Below are 19661 nucleotides of genomic sequence, written 5' to 3' on the forward strand. Positions count from 1 at the left end.
ATTGTTTCTCTTGATCCAATGCTGCAAGCAAATAACACCAAAAGGGTTGCCAATCAAAAGGTTCACATGCAAAATGGTTAGGATCAGAGAGATTAATCACAAACCATTTTTCCAAATTGATTGAGAAAAATTCATCTCTCTTTTTCTAGTCTGATCACCAAGATCCATGTTGCCACAGCTGGTGTATATAAATGCAGTACATGATTTACACTTTCAATCAAATTTCCACAAATCACGCAGCTTGCATCTGGAGTAAGGTTTCTTCTCACTCGGTTGTCACTAGTTAGGATTCTGTTTAAACAAACCAGTCAAAGGAATACATGTACATTTTGAGGTCCAGGAAGATGCCAAATTCAATGCCAAAAACTACCACTCCTAGCAATGTCGACACTGCAAGAAGTAGAATAAGCAGCGTGAATGGAAAAAACGCACTTCTTTTCATGTTTCCATCTAACAAAATCATTCACGTCACGGGTTGAAGGAGGCTTATAGGTAGAAATGCTCAAAAGTATTGGGGGTGGTAACTTCGATTTGATCATGAACTGAGTTTGTAGACTTGATCATGAACTGAATCACTCACTTAAAAATTAAGAGTTTTGGTAAAAATATAGACTCAAAAAATGAGTTCAGACAAAAAATAAAGCTTATTTTTTAAACAAACTGTCTCAGGTAAAATTTTTTACTTGCGTTCGGTTGCGTCTAAATCATATCTAACTTTTTTATTTGTATTTTTAATTTATTGAGAAATATTTATTTTAATAATTTTACATATTTAATATAATATATATTTTTAAAATTTATTTTATATAAAAACATTTTAAATCGGGTGAGACTCGAATTTAATATTTTTAATATGAAATGTGTTTTGACAAAATTGTTTCTTCTTGTTGTTTCCATGTATGTGAGGGGGCGGGGGTTTGGGTTTATTTTGTTTGCTCCCGCGTCGGGTGTGGTCCGCGATCTGACGTATGTTTCGGCTTAAAATATTATATCTTGAGAAACCCGGAAAATCAGTCGATTCTCTACATAATAACAACGAAATTCAATCTATTATTGAAAAGTTGATAATCTCAAAGAGTCATATAAGCCGTCACTTTCCCGTGGAAAATAAGACAAGCTTTAGTAAAAATATATGCATGCGCTTGGACCATATCCCTCACAAAATACAAAATATTAAAACATTGGAGGAAAAAAAATCCAGAAGTTTTATCCAAATCCACGTCCAGGTTTTGAAAAAAAAATTTAATAAAATATTTATTAAATTAAATGAAATGATGAGCAAGGCATTAGCTGGCAACTTTATAGATGGATACTCCTTTCCTTCTTTTATTTATTCCTTTTCTTTAATTTTTTTGGATAAGTAAATCCTAACAAACTAACAAAACAAACGTTTGCTAGGATTATATTTTTAAGCTCAAATAGTTATGAATATCTACATTTTCTTTTAAATGTGTATATATTAAAAATTAAATTACGACAGAGACTTGAAAATAGGGGTGAAGTAAAAAAATTTTAAGGGTTGAAATGAAATTTTAATTTTTAATAGTCTATAACTTTATAATTTTTGAAGGATTAAATTAATTTTTCTTAATTTTAAAGGGTCAAAGTGTAATTTTACATTTATTATTTTAAAATTTTAAAATTTTTTAAAATGCTAAAATAACAAATTTCTATTTTAAGGGACCGAGGCTCCTGCTGTCCCCTCCTGAATTCGTCTCTACTTGAAAGAAAAATCAAAGGACATATTAATATATTCAAAACTAATTTATTAATGCTTTTTGTACTTCTTTTTCGGAAAAAAAAATTTGTTTTTTCAAAACATTTTAATTTTAAAAGTAATTTTGAATAACTCAAAAGCATCTTGTTTAACAATGTTACTAAGCAATAATGTTAAATTAACCCTAATTCATGAAAAAAATTACTCTCTATGTCGCAATTCTCCGGCAACAATGGGGGTGGTGATCCTCATCCTGAAAGTGATCGGAATACTAAGAAAGTGAGATTTAAAGACAATTTAGTTGAAGAAGACATCACTATAGATGGGGAGCTGGATCCAAAACCGACCTCGTCGTGGAAAGACAAACTTTTGGGGGGCTTAACTGGTATTTCTGGCCTGGATTATATTGCTCCTATTGAGGGGAGCGATAATGACTTTGAGTTGCTCGAAGGAGATGTGAATAGGACTACTATTGATGGTGTTCCGGCCATCACATTTTCTGACCGTATAAAGAATATTCTGTTTAGAGAGATGGAATTGACAGTCATCGTTAAATTATTAGGACACAATATTGCTTACAATGCCCTACATAATTGCATTCTTTCTCTTTGGAAACCAGTGAATTCTATTCGTATAATGGGCACTACTAACAGATATTTTTTGGTTAAATTTCAGAGTGCTGTCGCAAGGTCCCTAGATTGTTTATGGCCAATACCTGACAGTGCAACAGTGGACTAAACATTTCAGCCCCGCACAACCTTACCCTAGCGTAGTGCTAGCCTAGATCCGTCTACAGAATCTTTTGGGTCACCTATATAAAAGAAAAATAATAGAAGCCATTGGGAGTCTCATCGGGAAGGTAGTCAAACTAGATGTTCAGACTGACAACCAGACCAGAGGGAAATTGCTCGTTTACTCGTTTATATTAACCTGGAACAGCCTTTGATTTCTCAGGTTTTCGTTAACAGAGCCGTCCAAAGTGTCGAATACGAGGCCCTTCCGACCGTTTGTTTCGCCTGTGGTAAGTATGGGCACGTTGAAAATATGTGCCCATCGATTGAAATAGGGCAAAATTTGGCAGCACCTTATCATACACCGTCGAGCGAGGTAGGTGACTCTAATGAAGGCCAAACAGCCTGCGATTCAACAGGTTTCAGAAGTAGGGAGAATGAATCAATGTTTGGGCCATGAATGCTGGTGGAAAAGAGATATTCACTGTGAGGGAAGAGGGATTTTTCAGCGGAAAATATGGAAAAACAAAAAAAAATAGTCGTTAGGCTCTAATTCTCGGCGTTGTAGGGAGAGGAGGATACTAGTTTCAAAAGCAGGGAGAATGAATCGGTGTTTGGGCCATGGATGCTCGTGGAAAAGAGATATTCACTGTGAGGGAAGAGGGATTTTTCAGAAGAAAATATGGAAAAATAAAAAAAACAGCCGTTAGGCTCTAGATTCTCGGCGTTGTAGGGAGAGGAGGATATTAATGGCGAAAGGAGATCTACAGCTAGAGGATTTTTAGGGGGAAATAAAAATAGGAAAGTGACTGATAGTCAAAATGGTTTTGAGTATAGGGTTAGTAAAGATGATGAGGTCATTTCTCTTAACAATGCCAGACATGAGGGGTTTTCTTTTAACAAGACGAGTTATAGGAGTGATGGAATTTTGGGCCTTCCTAATGGGTTTAATATGAAAAAGGGAATAGGTAGTGGGAATGTAGAATAAATAGGCTGAATGTCTAAAGTCATTTCGGACAAATCTTTGGGGAAAAGGCCAATAGGTTTAGATGGCCTGGTCAATAAACTTGGTGACCTTTCGGTTAAATTACCCAATTTAAATCATTCTACTATTGTTTCAGTAACCCCGAGTTTTGAAGTTTCACAAACTAATAATCTTTTCAACGTGGCAGGTGGTCAATGACTTTCGAATTCTAAAAATTCGACCAATATAGATGCTGAAAATTTAGAAAATAATTAAAACATATTATAACCCTATTTTTGATAAATCCGAAAGCTTTGTAGTCCCTATATCCAACAATACTCTTGATCCAGGTAAGCATTCTGCTATTGTTTTTAAAAATAATAATAATATTCCTTCTAATCAACAGGCTATATCGGATTCGCGGTCTTTGGAGATCCTAGATTCGGCCTTGGGAACTTTTTAATTGCTTCTAAAGATAGAAGAAACAGTGGTTTTCGTAATAATCGTAAGACCTCTTTTGCCTTACGGGGTAGAGGTAGTCGGTTTAAAACATCTGGGAACACACGCCTATGGAGACGATGGTGGAACTTTTATCTCCTCAAATCCTCAGCAAGAAGCTGAATACTGAGTCAGATGAAGTTGACTCTTATTTGGAGGGTAATAGTGGCCCTGGAAGCTAGGTTTGAGTTCCTTTCTATTCTTTTATTTTTTAATGAACATTACTGCCTTTTCGTGAAATTGTCAAGCCTGTGCTAATGTTAAATTTCCTAGAATTTTTCAGGAGTATAATATGGATCACAAGCTTGATATTGTTAGTCTTCTTGAACCAAGAGTAAGTGGGGCCAAGGCTGACAAAATTATTCCCAAGTTGGGGTTTCAATTTTTGCATCGCGTGAAGGCGATTGGTTTTTCTGGGGGTATTTGGCTTGGATGGAAAGATTTTTTTCGCCTTGATGTGGTTCGTAGTAATCTGCAATTTATCTTTACTCGAGTTTGGCAGATGCCTTCACCACATCCTATTATTATTTCTTTTGTCTATGGTAGCCCCGATAGGCAAACGCGTCAATTTCTTTGGAATGATTTGAGGAGTACAAATCTGCTTGGGCAGATTCCTTGGATGGCTATTGGTGATTTCAACGTGATCCTTGCTCCCTCTAATAAATCTAGTGGTATTACTAAGGGTAGACATTGCGCACATTTTGGTTATTTTGTTGACTCTACTGAGCTACATGATTTAGGGTTTAGAGGGCCACCTTTCACTTGGCATAGGGGTTTTTTGTCCGGGTGACTCGATCGTGCATTGGGTAATGAGTCTTGGATTCGTAATTTTCCTAATTGTAGGATTACCCATCTTCTAAAAATCAAGTTGGATCATTGGCTTCTTTTTTTGGTTCTGAACCAGAGTATTTCTCTCCCTCGGGCAAATCCTTTTAGGTTTTTAGCCGGTTGGTTTGAACATCCGGATTTCAAAAGTTTTTTTAAGAATAATTGGAATGCTCTAGAAATTTTGTTGATTCTTTTGGTAAGCTCACTCATAAACTGAAGAGGTGGAATAAAAAAGTTTATGGTAACATTACCACTCGCAAGAGGGATCTTATCAAAAGAATCGCTAGCATTCAAAGGAGAAGTGATTACTCTAGATCTCACCACTTAAATCAGGAGGATTTGTCTCTTCGCCACGAACTTAAGAATGTACTTCACTATGAAGAACTTCTTTGGAGGCAAAAAACGAAGTGTGATTGGCTGAAGTTGGGGGATAGGAACACAAAATATTTACATACTCGCACTCTACAAAAGAGGAAAAGCAATCGTATTTATGCTATTTGCAACTCTGACGGCAATTGGATTTATAACCCTAAGAACATTGAAGGAGAAGCAAACGATTTTTTTCCAAAGACTGTATAGAGAAGCTCCTGCTCCTTTGGGTATTTTACCTCCTAACAAGTTCCCTCAACTCAAACCTGTGGATATTGGTTTCTTTGGGAAACTTGTATCTAATAAAGAGATCAAAGTGACCCTCTTTGACATGGCCCTATTCAAGGCTCCGGGCAATGATGGGTTTCATGCCCTTTTTTTTCTATAAGCAGTGGGGTATTATTGAGGGAGCGATTTGCAATTGGGTTAAGAAGATTTTCAATGAAAACCCTATTAAGTCGGATATGAATAATATTTTAATTGTGCCCATTCTGAAGGTTCAGAATCTGAAAACTTTTGGTTAATTCCGGCCAATAATTCTTTGTTCGGTTCTCTACAAGCTGACTATGAAGGTAATCGCTAATTATTTTAAGCACATTTTTCCTAAAATTATCGTATAGGAACAAATTGGTTTTATTGCAATAAGGAATATCAACGAGAACATCATTTTAGCTCAATAGGTAATTCATTCCATGAGATGTCAGAAAAAGAGGAAATAGATGGCGATTAAAATCGATTTAGAGAAAACCTATGATAGAGTTAGTTGAGACTTCATTGATGCTTCTTTCTGAGCGGCAGGTATCCTTGAATATCTCGTAAATGTTATTATGTCCTCTATTTCTAATTCTACTATGCAGGTAATGTGGAATAGAGTTCCGTTATCTAAATTCAGTCTCGTTAGAGGAATCCATCAAGGATGTCCTCTTTCTTCTTATCTTTTTGTGCTTTGTATGGAGTGGCTTGGTCATTTGATTCAGGCTGCTATCTCGGAAGAAAATTGGCACCCTATTCGGCTTTCTAGAGATGGACCCGATATCTCGAATTTATTTTTTACTGACGATGTGGTTATCTTTAGTAAGACAGATTCGAAGCATTGCAAAATCCTGAAAATTATTTTTGATAGATTTTGTGCGCTTTCCGGACATAAAATCAACGCTAGAAAGACTAACATTTTCTTTTCTAAAGGCGTGGATGAGGGTTCAATGGAAACGATCAACACAATGTTGGGGATTCAGAGAGTTCATAACCTTGGTCACTATCTGAGAGTCCCTCTCCTTCACCAAAGGGTTACTGTGACACTCTTTAATTTGTGGTGGAAAAAAGTGTGTGGTAAGTTTCAAAGTTGGGAAGCCAAAAATCTCTCTTTAGCAGGGCGGATCACTTTAGCTCAATCAGTTCTCTTATCTATTCCTAGTTATTTCATGCAGTTCATGATGATACCTAGGAAAACTTGTGATGAAATTGAATAGTTAGTCAAGCAATTTATCTGGGGGTCATCCAAAAGGAATAAGAAGATGGTGCTGGTCAGTTGGGTCTCCATTTGCCAAACAAAGGTGTGTGGTGGACTTGGTCTGAGGAACCTACGCGATCAGAACATTTCTTTCTTGATGAAATTAGGGTTTAAATTGGTATCTGATAAAGAAGCTTTTTGGGTTCGTGTACTTAGATCAAAGTATCGATTGAAGGAAGAGTTACTGATTAGTATTAACAGAGATAGAAGCTCCTTTCTTTGAAAGTCTCTCTTCAAAGTTTGGTCTTTACTTCGTGATAACTTACATTTGCCTGTTGGAGATGGCCACAAAATTCAGTACTGGCAGGATAATTGCATTCCTGATATTGGACCCTTGCTTAGATACATTCCTACTGATGTTAATCTAAATCTTGATTGCCGATTGCATGAGATGATTGCTGAGGATGGTTTGTGGAACTTAGATCTCTTTCACGTTTGGCTATCAAAAGAGGTGACTCAAGCTATTAAGGGTATTCCTCATTCACATCCTTTTAAAGGTCCTAATAGAATTTCTTGGAGTCACACTTCGTCTGGTATTTTTTCACTTAAATCTGCCTATAAAGCCATCAATGGAGGAGCTTGGAACCCTGATGATGAAAAATAGAAGATGGCTTGGAAATTTCGTGGACCTCAACAGATTCGTACCTTTATTTGGACGATTTTACAATGAAGAGTTCTAAGTAATGTTGAAAGAGTTAGGAGAGGTATCTCGGACGACCCTTCGTGCCATATTTGCGATTTTCACTCAAAAGATATTTTGCACATCTTACGTGATTGTCCGGCAGTTAAAGATGTTTGGGCTCAGGTTAATCCAGGTAAGTATATTCCAAACTTTTTTCTTTTCCTTTTCAAGACTGGTTTTTTCTTAACTTGCTGGGGAATAGGTTGGTCCATGAGGGGGGAGCTAGTTGGGATTGCTTATTTGGATTGCTTATTTGGTGCATATGGAAAAATCAGAATTTATACATCTTTCAAGGCAAACCGTGAGCTCAAACGAAATAGTGCAAGGATCTTACAATTGGGCAATACATTTCTTCTCTTCCTCTCAAGAGGTCCCTTCTGGATGTCTTGATCAACTTGTTGAAGTCCATACCTCTGAAGAATAGGGTCCTCTTTTCACTGATGGGGCAATGCAATTAGACTCTGGACTTACTGTAGTTGGGGGAGTTGTTCGTGATAAGGAGGGGCATTGGATCACTGGCTTTCACCGTTTCCTTGGAAAATGTTCAGTTTTTAATGCGGAGCTGTGGGGTATTCTTGATGGCCTTAAACTAATTCAACGTTTGGACTATGATCATGTTATCATTCATTCTGATAGCTTGGAAGCTGTTAAAGGCATACTAGACTCTTCAAATGTTTCTAATTCTGCATTAATCTGACGTATCCATAATATCATGTTTTAGGAAAATCATTGGTTCCTGCAATATATTCTGAGGAAACAAAATCAGATTGCGGATTGTTTAGCTAAGAAAGCTTTGCTCGAGAAAGGAGATCTGCAAGTTATTGACGTCCCACCCGAGATGGCTCGTGTTGTAATTTATAAGACTTAGTTTTCAGGCAACTTTTTTAATTAAGTGTTATTCTTGTAATTTTGTTTTTTCTCACCAAAAAAAATTGACCCTAATTCGATGCAAAGAAAATAATTAATTTACTTATGAAATTATACGGTTTACATTAAAAATCGGTTAGAATAAAAAATCAAACCAATTGAATAGTATTTTATTTTTTAAAATTTATTTAATTAAAATCAAACAAATGTATGTGGACACAATTTCAAAAACATTTTAAAATCCATTGATTTTTTTTATTAAATCAATTTTATCCGTTGATGCTTTTTAGTTTTGAAGAGTGGCATCACTAATCCACAGGGCATGTGATTGGCTCTGCTGAAATTTTGACTCTATTATCAACTTATAAGTGGCTCACGGCTTACGATGCTCCCCAATTAATACCGAACGTGTCTCTTTTTTCTAACAATTTAATATTAATTTTCATTAAAGCCAAAAAGTCCTTAATTTCTTCACAATATAATAATATATTTTTATTACTAATAAATTATGTCACTTATTTAAACTCTATATAATAATTTTTAAAAAGTTGTGGATAAAATATATCAACTGAAAATTTAAATATAATTATTTATCATTTCAACTACAAACTTAAAAGGATAAAGCTATATCTAGTTATTAAAAAAAAATTGGTCTTTAAACTTTTTTTAGTCCATATTAATCTTAAAACTTACACAACTTTTATTTTTCCAATTTAGTTATTGAATTTAGGTTTCGTTAATATATGATGACGTAACACTCTAAATTTGTGATATATTATCACTTGAGAATCAAAAGATCCTACTATTCTTTTTCTTCAAAGAGTTAAAGACATAACAATTTATCTATTTAAGCAGCATTCGGTTGGTCGAATATTACATTATGACTCGTAATGTTACATTAAAAAATAAGACTACCTTATTTAGATTCTAAACATTTTGACTATCTCCTAATCTCACATCCCCGAATAATATCAAGTTGTCATAATATAGAATATAATCTCGTTACCATTTGTTCATTACATCCAAATCATTTACCATTTATTTTTACTATTTTAATCGGTTTAATCTTTTTTTCTCAAATAAGATTTAATTAATTATTTTTAATAATGAAACAATAGATTTTATACTTAATTATCATATCTACTCTAATAAATTATTAATTAATATATTAATAATTATAATTATAATTATAGTTTGTTATACAATCACTTTTTATAAATTATTATAATTATAATTTATAAATTTATTTAAACATTGTATATTTACTTATCAATATATATAAATTGTAATAAAAATAAAAAATATTATACTTTATAATTATGGAAATTAAGATTAAAAATGTAAAGAAAATATTTTTAATAAATAATTTTATAAAATATAATTAATCTTAAATTTCACCAACTAATATTTAAATATTACACTATACTAAAACAAAGTTAAAGTTAAAATAACGAAATTTAAGTTTCAAAGAGTTACTTAGAATTATGCCATTTAGCATTTCCATACAATGCCATGTATGAATTATTAATACTCTTATTTTTATATATATATCACCATTTATTAAAAAAAACTCAAAATTCACTTCATTAATAAAATCATCGTATATTTATGACAATATAAAAAAATTTGTTTCACATTTAATAAAAATATACAATAATCGATTGAGCCATAACTCAAATAACTCAATTAACATAGACATTATTGTCAAATAGGAGGACATGTGTTTGAGTATGTTGAAACGTATTATTATCTTATTTATGAGTTAAAAATGGACTATAAGTAATTTTAAACATTATATAAAAAACAGATATAATCAAAACTATAATAAAATTACTCAAAATATATATATATACGCAAATAATTTACGCGTACATAAAATCAAACATTTCCTTATTCTAAAATCAAACGTTTAATATATATTTATTCTTATTTCACTCTTCTTTTTCGTATACCTTTTCCTTTGTTACATTACAAAATATTATATATAGATATTTTATCTTAATTAATTCATTAACATTACTACCCAAATCATTCCTTTTAATTATAAATTAATACTAAAAACTTTCTCATTACCATATTTTTATTTATTTATTAAAGATTTAAGGCTGTGAAAGGACTTCAAATTTTTTTGAAAGTAATTAAGTTCTGAATTTTTTTTACTTAATTGGGTATTTGAACTTTCAAATGCATTAAAAATGCCTCAAACTTTTTCAAAAAAAAGCAATTAAACGCCTATTTTTTTCACTCAATTGGATACTTGAACTTTCAAAATGCACAAAAAAGGCTCTCAAACTTTTTCAAGAAAAGCAATTAAGATTCTGTTATTATTATTTTTTTACACTCAATTGAGTACTTAAACTGTCAATATGCATCAAAAAGGTCTTTTAATAGTTGAAAGTTAAAGTTAACTTCCCATAACTTTTTTTCAATCAAAGCCACCAAGTGTCACAATCACAGAGTGACATGTGGCAAAAAATTATAAAAAATAAAAATCAATAAAAGTAATAAAAAATATTAAATTTTAATAAAAATATATAAAAATGTAGAAAATATTATAAAATTTTATAAAGTCGTAAGAAAATTATAAAAATTTTTAAAAAATATAAAATTCGTAAAAAAATATAAAAATTATCATACCAAAAGAAGCATTTTATAATTTTCTATAACTTTTATTGAATTTTATTTTTTATCATTTTTCATCACATGCCATGCTGTGTTGTGACACATGATGGCTTTAACTAAAAAAATCGGTGGACATTAACTTTAATGGCCAACGGTTAAAGAGCCTTTTTGATGTATTTGTAATTTTTTATAAGTTTTACAATTTTTTATAAATTTTTACAACTTTTTTTCTAATTTTTAAATATTTTTATTAAAAATAATAATTTTTATAATTTTATTGATTTTTTTTAATAATTTTTTTGCCACATTTTACGCCATGGCTGTGATATAGGGTGGCTTTAACTGAAAAAATTAAGGGCAATTAACTTTAATAGTCAACTGTTAAAGTTAACGGTCAAATGACCTTTTTGATGCATTTTAACAGTTCAAGCACCCAATTGAGTGCGGACTTAATTGTTTTTTTTGAAAAAATTTAAGAGCCTTTTTGATGTATTTTGACAGTTCAAGTACTAGCTTGAGTACAAAAAAGAAAAAGAGAGCATGAGTTTAATTGCTTTTTTTTTGAAAAAAATTTGAGAACTTTTTACACCCTTAAACATTTATTAAACAAATTTAATAATTTAATCTCATATTTTTTTTCATATGTTATTATCATATTTTCATAAATAATTAAATTCTGGTAATTAAGGAATAAATCACATTATAGGGAAAAAAATTCCACAATAAACATATGCGTGTAGAGTACAATATACAATTTTTTTTTGGTAGAAAAGCTGATGAGTGCTTATATTAACTATTATTCGATGAGTATCTTCTTCAAATAAAGATCGAACATGATTAAGTGAGTTTTCAAAAGTTGATAACCTGTTAAGATTATTAAGAACAATTTTCACTAGGCAATCTCTCAGTCTATTATACTCTCAAATGACATGCATAACAAGGAAAGAAAATTAATAAAATCATATATAACACATAGGATATTATCTCATAATAATAATACAAAATATAATCATATATTTCTTGAATTAAACTTTCAATTATTGTAATATAATAATTCAATATAAAATTAAAAAAATTATATTAAATTGTTCTATTTTCTAAATTGATAAATTCCGGTAAATAAACTTAAATTACATATATGAATTGATAATGACTCATCGTAAAATATTTTTTAACATTTTGCTTAATTGCATCAGTCATATCTAAATTATGATACTCTCAAATTTCAAAATATTTTAGTTACATCATCAAATATTTATTGTTATAACGGTTAGGTCATTTCATTATTTAAAATGGAAAATTTTAAGAAATGGGTCTCTTAAAATAAAAAATTGTCCATTTAGGCTCTTTAAAAATTTTAAATTAGTAAATGTAACATTACAATTTGACCCTTTTAAAGGATAAAAATTTAATTTAATCATTTAAAAATTATAAATATATAGGCTATTAAAAATTATAATTTAATTTTGGTCACCTAAAAAAATTTCCTGACTTCGCCCCTAGGCAAACAACTTTTAAAATTAAAAACTAAAAATAAAAAGATACTGAAAAAAGAGAATGTGAACGACAAATTCATTTAAAAGCTTTGAAAACTTTAAAATCAAGATTTTTACAACATCCATCCAGTTTTACTTTAAAATTTTCATAATATAAGGATATAATTAGAATGTTTAAAAATTTGAAGACCAATTTAAAGTGAATGTCATAATTTAAGGATCTCTGATGCAATTAACTCCAATATAATTTTGTCTTACTGATAAAAAAAGTGGTTTCTTAAAATTATCTTAAGCTTGCTTATCTTATTGTAACGAAACATTTATAAAGATAGTCAATTGACAAGGGCAATTTTGGCATTACAAATAATTGCATGAATCCATAAAAGTACAGAGCTTTCAATCAGTATCTCTTTATCCCTTCCATTCACTGTAAATACATTACAAAAGAGATCACTCTGTTCTTTTATTTTCTTCCTATAAACAGTTCTAAAGCACTTGTTCTTCTTTTTCTTTTCGTTGGAGATCTCGGCGGAGATGGGGAAACGACGCTGTGTTGTGGCGGCATTAGCAGCGATAATGTTGATGATGGAGTTAGCGGCGTTGACAGTAGCAGAACACAGAAGAAGTATGTTGAGTAATGGTCTTGGAATGACTCCTCCCATGGGGTATGCTATGTTTTTGTTTTTCCAGCTCTTTTTTCACTATTTTTTTTGTCGGTGGAGGTCGTAACATAAAACGCCATAGTTTTACTGAGATTGAACTTCGATTATGTTTTGCTGAGATTGTTCTCTGTAAATACTGATAATATTATGTAAATTGGGTCTGTTTTTATTTTCTTACTTCCACTGCAGTTGGAACAGCTGGAATCACTTTGGATGCAATATTGATGAAAAAATGATCAAAGAAACTGGTAAACATAGGATCCAATTATGCCTTTTTCTTTAAATTTATTTTTATTTTTTTAAACTTAAATACTCTCATTTATTTCCTTTTTAAGTATCCATATTGAACACATAATTGTATCTGACACTCACTCAAATAAGAGTAACATAGGATTGAAAAGCAGTCCTTAATCCAAATTTCATTGGATGGTTGATAATACAGTGATAAATAGTAATACAACTTTAAAAAAAAGGAAGGGTTATTTTTGTTCTTTTTTCCTTTCATTTTTATTATAGGATAATGAATATTTTGATTGTTTGACAGCTGATGCTCTAGTTTCAACCGGGCTCTCCAAGCTTGGATATGAATATGTTAATATAGGTATGATTCTATTAATCTAAAGTAGTACCCTTTATTGGTATCCTTGATTGAAAATGACTGATAAACCATTTCAATATCTGTTTTCTTAGATGATTGCTGGGCTGAAATTTCTCGTGATGACAAGGTGTTTTCCTTTTCTGCATACTTCCTGCTTTCTTTTGTTTTTCCTATATAACAAGTTAGATGCTGTAGAAAGCTGGAAATGATTCTCTTATAAAAGTATAGAATTAGTTGATGTATTTATAAAGATCGGACTCAAATCGAATTTCAGGGTAATCTAGTGCCTAAGAAGTCAACATTTCCATCTGGAATAAAGGCTCTTGCAGATTATGTTAACAAGAAGGGTCTTAAGCTTGGGATTTACTCGGATGCGGGGTAATGCAACTCTTTCAATGTTGAATTTCTATGAATCTAGAATTGTTAGGACAAAGCTGATGGATAAGTTGTTGTTTGTTTTTCCAGGTACTTTACCTGTAGTAGGAAAATGCCTGGTTCACTTGGTTATGAAGAGCAGGATGCTAAAACCTTTGCTTCTTGGGTATGGATTTCATTGTCCATTTTCCATTTGCTAATCTTATATAAATATATAATTATATTTCATTTTTATGTATATATACTTAAATCTGTATTATTTTATTTGCAGGGTATTGATTATTTGAAGTATGATAACTGCAATAATGATGGCTCAAAGCCAACAAAAAGGTCAATTACGGGATTGGCTTTTCCTTTTTTTTTTCAAACTTTTAGCAATATTTTTAAACTTATAGCAATCTTCTCTTATGTTGCTACTGCTCTTAATTTAGATACCCTGTCATGACTCGAGCTTTGATGAAGGCTGGCCGCCCCATCTTCTTTTCTCTGTGTGAATGGTAATTTTGGAAGCACTGAACTTAAGCCTTTATTCAAGTATTTGCCGGGCCTTCTCAATTCGACTTATGTTTCGTTGTGGTTTCTTAGGGGAGATATGCACCCTGCTGAATGGGGTGCTCCTGTAGGAAATAGCTGGAGGACAACTAACGACATATCTGATAATTGGGAAAGGTAAAATATTAATGCCAAGAAAGTCAGGATTTTATTGTTTCTGGTTCCATAGCCTCGGCCTAGAGCGGTACAATCATAACTTGTGATTTTTGATCCCGGGCAGTATGATCTCTAGAGCTGACCAGAATGAAATTTATGCTGAATATGCAAGGCCCGGTGGTTGGAATGGTTAGAAAATCTGAACCAGTGTCAATGTTCCGATGTAGATATCATTTATAATTATAAGTACAATTTCTGATAAACTTATGCCATCGGTTTCAATAGATCCGGACATGCTCGAGGTGGGGAATGGAGGGATGACAAAAGATGAATACATAGTACATTTCAGCTTGTGGGCTATTTCAAAGGTATTATGGATGAAATCTTCTTTTCCATGTCGGGTGATAAACTTGTTGCATCTGGTTGATAAAAGTGTGAATGTTATTGCAGGCACCTCTTCTTCTTGGTTGTGATATAAGGAATATGACAAGAGAAACGATGGATATCATCACGAATAAGGACGTCATTGCTGTTAACCAAGGTGTGCCTTTCTACAAATACCATTATGTTCCGTCCTTCATTCATCGATGATCATCACATTTTTTGACTTTCATGTTATGGCCTGCAATAGATCCATACGGTTTTCAAGCCAAGAAGGTTAGGATGGAAGGTGATCAAGAGGTAAATTTCATACAGCTCCTTTTTGTAATGTTCGTGATTTGAACAGCTCTCCGCATCATTGGACGTATCGGGATTTGTTTGTTACCCTGCATACGCTTACATCTAAGGTATTCATTGTCTTGTTTGTGCATCCACAAGCCCCTCAATACTTTGTCACCCGAAGAAGAGCTTAGTTCAGTCTGAACCAACCAAGGATCTCTCTATCCTTTTCCCTACTTGACTCCCATGAGGGATTGATCGTCTGTTCCTTTCTGGTGACAAAAGCCTTTAAGAGGTTTGTAGGTGTCCAAAGAGGACAATATTCTTGATGTATGCTCCTGTTATGTGCGGTGAAGCAGGGGAGACATCCTAAACCCGATCATTATACTTTTTGGTTTATTGTTCTCTGCTCGGATTCATCACTCTACTAATCTTTCTCTGCCTTCTTACAGATTTGGTCAGCTCCTCTTTCTGGTTATAAAATTGCCGTGGTCCTACTCAACAGGGGTCCTGTTCGTTATTCTACAACAGCTCGTTGGGATGACATTGGTCTAGACCCCAAGACCGTGGTTCAAGCCAGAGACCTTTGGGAGGTACTCAATTGCATATATTGTCATTTTCCATTGCATGCATAAGTGTTTTACTTAATACCCATTTAGTATGCCTTTAATTCTTTGCGATTTATGTTACTCGGACAATACATGGTTATTTTAAGAAAAACAAGAGTATCACTGCTAAACGAGGATATGATTGTTTTATCCTCCAAATATATAAAAAACTCGAAAAAAATTCAAGTTCAAAAATTTGGACCTGTTTGGTAGGCCTGGGCCTAGCCCAAAAAATTGGCCTAAAATTTTGCTTAAGCTCAGCCCAAATTATAGATGCTAAACTCAAGCCTGGACTGACCCAGCTGTATTAAATCCTATAGTATTGATACTAGTATCGATACCTTGGGAAGGGTATCAGTATTTAGGCAATTTTTTTTTAATTTTCAAAACATCGAATCTTAAAACGTTATTGATACCAAGCAGGGTATCGATACTTTTGTGAAAGGTACCTATACTTTGTTAAGGTTATTGATACATTTGGGCCGAGTTGGGCCCGTGCTGGAAAAAATTACCTGAGGCCCAGTCAATTTTTTAAATGGGCCTTTTATTTAGCCTAAGCTCATTTTCGGACCTATATTTTTGCTCAAATTATCCCATTTTTCGACCAGATGGCTCGGCTCATGAACAATTCTACCCGTGTCTGACATGTACATATATACAAATTTCACTTCGAGTTTGAGTAACATAGCTAGTAACACACCCATTAATGTGCATCTATTTGCAGCACAAAACACTGAAGACAACATTTGTGGGCAATTTGACAGCGACATTGAGACCGCATTCATGCAAACTGTATGTATTGAAGCCAATTGCTTAAAACCATCATGTTTTTAGGCTTTTTGCCACTACTCCCTTGAAGTTGCAGTCATCATTTATAACATGTAATTCTAGATGTGCCATGGAATTATTATTTATTTCCTTTTTGGATCAGTACATGAATTTATTCATTAATAAGATGGAGGAAGCTAAGCTTTCCTCTTTAATTAGATCCAACAATGGTGTTTTTCATGTTGCAATAGATGATTTCACTCTTACAGACGTTGTTTTCACATATATATATACACATAATTGTATATAAAAGTCATAACCGTGTCGACGATCTTAAATCTTAAACTCTAAACCAAATTTAACATACCTACAAATTGAACAAATCATCGATTTTCAGTTACTTAAATGGGATGGTTCCATTGTGTTGAGTTTTGAAAAGTATGATCATTAATCCAGAGGGCATGTGATTGGTTTCTGCTAAAATTTTGACACTATTATAATAAGTAGCTTGCGTCTTTACTTTTTGGTTTCAGATTTCTGTTTCTTCTGCCGTTTTATTTCTGTTTTAAACTAATTACTAAGGAGTCTTATTTTTGGGTAATTTACATTTTATATTCATAAAATTTAGGATAAATTACAGTAAAAAGTTACAAAATGGTCATTGAACTACTCAAAAGTTTTTATTTAAACTTTTATCTACTTGTCATTTTTCACTTTTTTTTATAGAAAAATTTTATCAAATTATTTTTATTTTGGATTATCAAATAGTGAAAATATTAAATTCGAATTTATATATCGATCCAAAATAAATTTGTTATTGATGAAAAATAATTTTCTATAGATTTTGACCCACTGAATAATTACATACTATTTTTTATAAGTTATTTATACTAAAATTTAACTAAATTGCATAGTATTTATTGTAATTATTTACATTTGGTAACAATGGATATACGTGTAATGTTAGAAAGAGAATAACTCAACAAATATGAAATGCTAAAGTAATTAGATAAAATTGTGTAGGATATTTATTTTTCTTTTTAATTTTATTTGTGTTTTTTATTTAATGTAAAGAAACTAATTACTCATTTTCTGAGTAGAAGAATAAAATGCAATCTGATTCTTAGTACAAATACATTTATGATATTTTAACTAAACTTTGACGCCTATTTTTTTATTAGGGGTATGATAATGGTTTTAGAAAAACAAATTTTTTGATTATTGTATTATATAACGTTTTGATTTAGGATTTTGTTACTTGTTTAGAGAATTTTTTTCTCAAGTATTATTGATAATCTTTATAATAATTAATATCCTTTTACAATTTAAAATTATGTAGTTGTGTAATTACAATTTATATTACTAGATATGATATGAGAAATTATGATATAATTACACTATATTACTCAAACACGTCTACCAAATTTAAAATTTTGCATTCTACTACTCTAGTAATTACATTTTCATCTAATTAATCTGTGATGTCCAAATGCACCATTAATAATTTGTATTATATTAACTTTTATCATGCTTTGTGTTTATTTTATTTGTATAATCAATTTGTGTGTAATTAAATATGATAAACAATTGGTGCAAATAGTATGGTAAGTCATCAACTTTTTTAGGTCAAAATATGTCGAGAGGGGTGAATTGGTATTTTAAAAGGGAAGAAAAGCTTGGACAATTTGATTTATAGTGGTTTAGCTCCAATTGTCTATCTCTACTAACTTAGCTTTCCACTACTAGGAATTTCTCAATTTACTACTAGAATTGATACTTTTTAAGGAGATTGTATAACCTTTACAATCTCTATTTCACAAGGATACGATAAAACATTTCCCCTACTTTTTATGGCTAAACTAGAACCTTTTTTAGATTTTGTAGCTCAACTAAAACCCTCCTAAATTACAACTGGTGATATGAAAAATAGTAAACAAAAATAGTAAACAAAGAGACCTCTACAAGGAGTGTGTTTACAAAAAATAAGTTCTCAATACGATGATATGTGAATGATAAAAGATTTGACACTAAACTCCTAGAGAATATTTACAAGAGAAATGAACGAATAAAGATTTGAAACTTTTCTCTTGATTTTGATGCTTGGATCTCTCTCTTTAGTCTTAAAGTGTTCTTGAATTGTATTTATGTTATAGAACAAGTTTGTGGACATTTATGGCTGTTGGGGATGAAATATAACCGTTGGAAGCATTAAATTGTCCTTACACGTCATGTCTTGAGACCTAGCAAGATGTCTTAAAACAAGGTTAAAAAATAGCCATTGGCAGCCATGTCTTGAGACTAATGTCTCTAGACAAACAGGCTTTTGTCTTAAGATAGCAGCCCCAGGAGTAGAATTTTGCTTCCATGTTTTCTTGTTTCGAAACATATAGTCATATATCTCGAGACTTGGATACGAGAATTCTTTAAAAAACATTTTAGACACCTTAGAACACTTTGGTATTAGCCCAAAAATATTTAAATAAAATAAAACACATTTAAAACATATTTTTGAGTATTTTGCAAGTCTTTGAAAATGTTTAATAAAAATTTCAATCATATTTTCACTAAATAATTTTCAATCATATTTAAGACTAAAATTTCAAATTTTGAAAAGTATAGGGACTCAGAATGATCCAATTGAAGAAAATGAACTAAATCTACAACTATATGCATAGTACAGGACTAGTAATTAAATTTAACCAAATGAATGTAATTGCCATTGTTTGGGTTAAGACTAAAATTTCAAATTTTAAAAAATACAAGGAATAAAATTTACCAATTCAAAAAGTATAGATACTAAAATTGATCAAATAAAAATACAGACACTAAATCCACAACTTTTGTTAAATAAAAAGACTAGTAGTAGAATTTAACTTTTAAAATATATAACGAATAATTTTTTTAATTTTAATTAATATTTAATATTAGGATTAATTGTATCAAACATCTCTAAATCATATCGCTTATCTTTTAGATTAATCTTCAAATTTCAAAATGTTAAAGTTGAGTTATTAAATTATTTTTTACCTTAATTTAGTCATTAATTTAAGTGTACATG

The 19661-nt window shown here is 31.5% G+C and overlaps 1 protein-coding gene and 1 long non-coding RNA gene across 3 annotated transcripts; both read left to right on the forward strand.

The window, feature by feature from the left end:
• Positions 1-1621: 1621 nt before the first annotated feature.
• On the forward strand, positions 1622-8185 carry LOC107949217 (uncharacterized). Of its 2 annotated transcripts, XR_005925779.1 has the most exons (3): positions 1675-4092; positions 4194-5679; positions 6293-8185. It is a non-coding gene; the product is annotated as an uncharacterized lncRNA (long non-coding RNA). The 2 variants fall into 2 exon arrangements; XR_001697664.2 differs by having other exon boundaries at positions 1622-4092; positions 4194-8185.
• Positions 8186-12574: 4389 nt separating this feature from the next.
• On the forward strand, positions 12575-16828 carry LOC107949218 (alpha-galactosidase 1). The gene is made up of 15 exons (XM_016883954.2): positions 12575-12949; positions 13136-13194; positions 13491-13547; positions 13637-13671; positions 13819-13922; positions 14010-14085; positions 14191-14249; positions 14351-14416; positions 14505-14588; positions 14692-14756; positions 14853-14935; positions 15018-15108; positions 15199-15248; positions 15680-15820; positions 16560-16828. Exons 1-15 carry the CDS (start codon positions 12819-12821, stop codon positions 16650-16652), a joined length of 1194 nt encoding a protein of 397 aa, XP_016739443.2. The 5' UTR covers positions 12575-12818; the 3' UTR covers positions 16653-16828.
• The last annotated feature ends 2833 nt before the right edge of the window (positions 16829-19661 follow it).

Source organism: Gossypium hirsutum, chromosome A04 (assembly GCF_007990345.1).
Source record: "Gossypium hirsutum isolate 1008001.06 chromosome A04, Gossypium_hirsutum_v2.1, whole genome shotgun sequence".
NCBI lineage: Eukaryota > Viridiplantae > Streptophyta > Magnoliopsida > Malvales > Malvaceae > Gossypium > Gossypium hirsutum.

Bases quoted from the DNA above. Each gene is read 5' to 3' on its own strand.
- LOC107949218 (XM_016883954.2), top strand. From the start codon at position 12,819: ATGGGGAAACGACGCTGTGTTGTGGCGGCATTAGCAGCGATAATGTTG. The intron at 12,950-13,135 runs GTATGCTATGTT...CTTCCACTGCAG, and splicing joins GGAATGACTCCTCCCATGGG to TTGGAACAGCTGGAATCACT. The intron at 14,757-14,852 runs GTTAGAAAATCT...CGGTTTCAATAG, and splicing joins AAGGCCCGGTGGTTGGAATG to ATCCGGACATGCTCGAGGTG.